Here is a 5,953-nt window from a genome sequence, read left to right as displayed (position 1 = left end):
GTAGAGACGGGGTTTCACCGTGTTAGCCAGGATGGTCTCGATCTCCTGACCTCGTGATCTGCCTGTCTTGGCCTCCCAAAGTGCTGGGATTACAGGTTTGAGCCACCGCGCCCGGCCAGAAAATAAATTTCTATTACTTTAAGCCACCTATTGGTGTCATAGGAAAGTAATACAGGAGACTATCATGATAACCCAGGTGGGTAACGATAAGAGTCTAAATGAAATCATTTGAGCAAGATTAGGGAACAGGGTAGAGATACAATGGATATGTAGGGGAAATGATTGAAATGACTTAGATATTCAATGGTAAAGGGAGAGGGAGAAGCCTTGGTTGATGTGAGTTTTCTGGTGTGGATTGGTGTTGTTTTCATTCATTAATCCAGACAGGGAATAGAACCAGGCATTAATAGATATAGAGCAGATGGGTGAGTGGATATGCAGGTAAAAATGTCTTTTAGGCTCTTGGCATATAGATATAAAACTCAAGGGAAGAGAGAGCACAAAATAGAGATTTATAGATTATTCAAGTGTTAGGAGAAGCCTGAAAATAGATTTAAAGGGGAGGCCTTGTGCTGTAGAAAAAGAGAACACAGATTATATGTTAGTGAGCACCAAAAAACAATGGTAGGAGAGAGAACAGAAGACGTAGAGGGCAGATGGTACAGCCAGGAAAAAAACAGGAGTGAGCAATCTGAGTAAATAAAGAGTATCAAGAATAGTTCATCCTGTTAAATGCTGGAGAGAATAAATTAAGTGCCTGTTGGATTTGCAACAGTAATTTCAAAACTGTTACATCTCTTTAAATGCTGAACTCCATCTAACTTTCAGGACTTTGCAGAAACAATACAATGTTTTTTTAAAAAAATGGCTAATTTACACATATTTTTCTGTGTTTCTTTAATTCATTTATAGTGAAAGAATATATTTAAATGTATTAAATAAAAAATGATAAATAATCATGTGGTACAAGTATGAGCTATTTCACTTTCTTCAGGAATCTTTAAATGACATGTTTCACTGACCAAAGTGGTTCCTTCTATTAAATGACAAGTCAGAAAGTGCTTGATATTCCTCCAGCATAGTAATTATATTGCGAACTTGACAAAACTGCTATTCTTGAGTCACATATAATCGTCAAGAGTTAAAGAGGGATTCTTTGTGGAATGTGGATTCATAGCTCACTTTGATATTATTAAGTCTAATACACTCCTTCTTGAACAATCGACATTAGAAAACAGAAGAGGTATTTGACAAATGAAGTTAGAATAATTCGTTATTTGCTGAAGTAGATTCTTCATATATAATTTCTGTTGGATCAAAAAAGACTAAATAGAAAAATTAAAAGTGTAAAAGAAGAAAATTTAGGTGGATATATATTATCTACTTGGCAGATGGGCAGTTGCTTTGTCATTCTTGTTTTGGTAGAGGGGTGTGTGTGTGTGTGTGTGTGTGTAAGACCCACCTCTCACCCCTCATTGTGACTCTAACAGATCCCCAAGGCAACTATTTTCACATCCTGGGGCATATGTGCCTGGATATTTTCCTGTGCATATATAGATACACATATAGAAACACAATACACACATAATTTTTTCTCAAAAACATTATTATGGTGTACATATTTATCTTCAACTTACTTTTTTTTTTTTTTACCTACATATGTGTGGATAACTTTCAAAGTAGATAGACATCTTCGTTTTAATGACTGCTTACACAGCATTTCCTCTTTTTTGATCATTAAGATTTTATTTTCTTTTTGTTTTTTGCTAATTAAGATTAAAATGAACTTCTTATATAACCATGAACACTAGTTGTTGACTTCAAGCCCTGTTTTCACCTACTCTCTCCCGCTGCTCGTTGTCTCAACCCTCTTGTAACAAGGAACAGGGAAGCAATCCAAGCAGCAAACTGCCACTATTTCTAGAAACTTTAGTAATCTACATGCCCACCAACCCACCCACCCCTGGGGAAAACACTCCTCAATTTAGTTGGCCCTGGATTTGACCGAACTTCTGAGAGAAACAACAGATAGCATTTACTTCATGGACTCTCAGGGGCATGTTGGCCAAGATGAACCCTTATGAAATTCTCCTCCTCCACATCTCATCTGTCTACATCACAAAGCCTTCTCAGGGGCTAGCTGATTCACCTCTACTGCATTTACTACTTATTTGATTTGCATATGAGTTTTCTTACTAAATTTCATTTTCTTATTGTATTTCATTTTTATGGGGTGAGGGCCTGTCAACAGCGCAAGCCCAGGCAGTGTGTGTATCTCATCAAACTCCGCTCACGTTTGCAGTTGGAAGCACGTAAATGTTCTGCAATTCTTCCTGATTTGATTTGGTTTTTTCACAAGGGCTTTGTCACTGACACGTGTTCTCCTAAATTCACTGCCTTAAGTTCCAGTTCTACCAAATAACAAGCCTTATAATTTCCAGCATCTAATTCAATAAATTTCCCCTCTCTAATCACTACTACTTACCCTAGTGCTACTGTTTCTACTTGAAAGGATTGCTCAAAGTGGGATCACTAGAATGTTGGATCTATGCACTTTAGATTTTAGTAGGTAACTGTAAGGAGGACATAGAAAGCACAAAAATAATGAAAACATTCTCAAGAGATTGCTGTATTTTAGTATAAAAAATATATTTTTTGCAACATATATATATTTTGAGACAGAGTCTTGCCCTATTGCCCAGGCTGGAGTGCAATGGCACAATCTCGGCTCACTGCAACCTCTGCCTCCAAGGTTCAAGCGATTCTTATTTCTCAGCCTCCTGAGTAGCTGGGGTTACAGGTGCATGCCACCACATCCAGCTAATTTTTGTATTTTTAGTAGAGATGGGGTTTCACCATGTTGGCCAGGCTGGTATCAAACTCCTGACCTCAAGTGACCCACCTGCCTCGGCCTCCCAAAGTGCTGGGATTATAAGTATGAGCCACCGCGCCTGGCCTAGCATAAAATATTTTAAAATATTGCTATATTAAAATATTATAAACATCGTCAAAATAAAAGATTAATAAAAATGGATAAAGTATTTAAAATTTTATCTGAAAGACTGATTCAGTCTTTACAAAGAGCTTTTGAATAAGAAAAGATAATCATTCAAATTAGAAAAACATAAAAGATCAGAGTGAATAACTTATAAAGAATACAAATGGTGAATAAGAATTTTGAAAGTGCCAATGTCAAAATCAGAATTAAGAATAATTATATTGTTTTACTGTCAGTTTTTTACTAAATGATAATACTCTGTTTTCTTGAGAGTAGTGAAAAATAGAATTTTCTCTACTGCTGGTGGGTGTGTAAATATTTATGCTCAGGATAAAATAAATTGCAATGTGAAAAATCAACACCATTGCATTAATAAATGTTAAAAATTCTATACACTAAAGAACATAATAAAATACTTTTTAAAACTAAGTAGAAAAATTATTTCCACAAATTTGAAAAGTAAGTCAGTTTATAAAAGAGTATATACAAAGAAGTACTATTAAAACTTTAATAGGGCAGGATGCAGTGGTTCATGCCTGTAATCCCAGCACTTTGGGAGGCTGAGACAGTGGATTGCCTGAGCCCAGGAGTTCGAGGCCAGCCTGGGCAACATGGTGAAACCCCACCATTACATAAAGTACAAAAATTAGCCGGGCCTGGTGGCATATGCCTGTAGTCTTAGCTATTTGAGAGGCTGAGGTAGGAGGATCTCTTTAACCCTGGAGGTGGAGACAGTGAGCCCTGATCACACCGCTGCTCCAACCTGGGTGACAGAGCAAGACTCAGACTCAAAAAGCAAAAAACTAACAAAAAAAACACCTACAATACTTTAATAGGAAAAATAGGAGGCTAGTTTAAAAAGAACAACAAATGTATTAAACGTATGAAATAATTGTGGACCTCACTGTTATTCTAGAAATGCAAATTAAAATAATATTATTGACCTACCATATTAGCAAAGATTTTAAAACTGGCTGCTACAAATGCTTCAGCTTTTTGGAAAAGCAGACTGGTAACATTTATAAATTGCTTTTTATAAGCTGCTTTCTTTGGAAAGAAAATAGTAATTTCCTTTTCAGGAATCTAGACTGAAGAATCATTAGAAATTTTAAGAAATGTATATTTAATGAACATAATTCAGCACATTAAAAAATTAGAAGCAACGAAAGTGTTTAATATTAGAAAACAGCTATTAAAATACTATTTTCAAAGAATGTTTTATGAAATTGTAAAAGAAATCATGTAAGAATTTGTGAAAAAAAGTATACAGTTTGGCCAGGTGCTGTGGCTCACGCCTGTGATCCCAGCACTTTGGGAGACCAAGGCGGGCGAATCAGGAGGTCAGGAAATCGAGACCATCCTGGCTAACACAGTGAAACCCCGTCTGTACTAAAAATGTAAAAAAATGAGCCGGGTGTGGTGGCACTCACCTGTAGTCCCAGCTACTCGGGAGGCTGTACCAGGAGAATCGCTTGAACCCAGGAGGTGGAGGTTGCAGTGAGCCGAGATCGTGCCATTGCATTCCAACCTGGGCAAAAAGAGTGAAACTCCATCTCAAAAAAAAAAAAAGTATACAATTGTGCATATATATGATTCAAATTGTCAAATATATATGGATATTGAAAGGTGGTGAAGTAACACTGCTGATCTCTGAGTTATATATATACAATATATATATTTGTTTGTTTGTTTTGTTTTGTTTTGTTTTCAGACAGTGTCTTGCTCTGTCACGCAGGCTGGAGAGTAGTGGCACGATTATCCTTCACTGCAGCTTCGATCCTCCTACCTCAGCCCCATCCCTAGCGGGGACTATAGGCATGTGCTACCATACCTGGTTAATTTTTTTTTTTTTTGGTAGGGACAGGGTCTCCTCATGTTGCCCAGGCTGTTCTCAAACTACTGGGCTCAAGTGATTCTCCCGCCTTGGCCTCTCGAAGTGCTGGGATTACAGGTGTGAGCCACCATGCCCAGCCCTCTGAATTATACTGTATCTGCTTTGCATGTCACTTAGCTGTGCAAAGTTTTCACAGATGACGTTATGATCTAATTCATTTGTATCTGGCACACAGTGTTGAAATAATTTTGGTTGAATAGACAATAAATTCACAAGTTAATAGAGGAGTTCCATTGTCAGCATTGACTGGATGGAAATAAAAAGCCAGAAAAGAAGTGAACAGCCCTGGGAAAAATGGAAACAATTAGCAGGGAAGCATACGAAGGGAAGTTAATGTGAACTTTTTGTAAGATGTTTAATAATAGGAAAAAACAAGAAACACGATTCTGTATAACATGCTACTGATAACTGGTTGACCAACACATGCTCTCTATTTTAGGAACTGCCCTATGAGGCTCTCCGGTACATGACCGGCGAATGCAATTATGGAGGCAGAGTGACGGATGACTGGGACCGGCGCACGCTGCGCAGCATTCTAAACAAATTCTTCAATCCCGAATTAGTTGAAAATTCAGACTATAAATTCGACTCAAGTGGCATCTATTTTGTTCCTCCTTCTGGTGATGTAAGTATGCCTTTCAAAAAAACTAAAAGCAGTAAGACATGAAATTATTTTGGTAGTGATATTTTTCAAATGGTGATTTTGCGGCAGGCGTTGTTTTTTTGTTACCCTTGTTTGTGCTTTCTTCAGTCATATGGGATAAAACAAAGCTCATGCTATAGGTGGAGTTAGTACTGTATAGGTACAGTACTAACTGCACTTGTTCACTGTAATGTAAGAAGTATCAGAAATGTGTCTCACGCTTTTTCAGTGACCTGAATTTCTGTCATCATAAACTCAGTTCTTTGGCTAAAAAGACATTGTCCCCAATTAAAATGAAAATACATAAGAGATAGTATTAGCAAAACATTATTAGCAGTAATAGTTAATTTTTACAATTATTTGGAAGTCAGTTGCAAGTAATTATCTCACTAAAGCATCAAATTAACATTGGTATTAT

General features: G+C 37.0%; 1 protein-coding gene across 1 annotated transcript in view; it reads left to right on the top strand.

The window, feature by feature from the left end:
- DNAH7 (dynein, axonemal, heavy chain 7) overlaps nucleotides 1–5,953 on the top strand; it is a 333,441-nt gene that overhangs the window by 301,101 nt on the left and 26,387 nt on the right. Inside the window, exon 58 of the mRNA XM_011952066.1 lies at nucleotides 5,332–5,517. Coding sequence (XP_011807456.1) covers nucleotides 5,332–5,517 — 186 coding nt within the window. The remainder of the gene's footprint in view (nucleotides 1–5,331; nucleotides 5,518–5,953) is intronic.

Source organism: Colobus angolensis, unplaced genomic scaffold, assembly GCF_000951035.1.
Source record: "Colobus angolensis palliatus isolate OR3802 unplaced genomic scaffold, Cang.pa_1.0 Scaffold330, whole genome shotgun sequence".
NCBI lineage: Eukaryota > Metazoa > Chordata > Mammalia > Primates > Cercopithecidae > Colobus > Colobus angolensis.
Note: the sequence above shows the minus strand (reverse complement) of the source record. Positions and strands in the feature narration are given on the sequence as shown.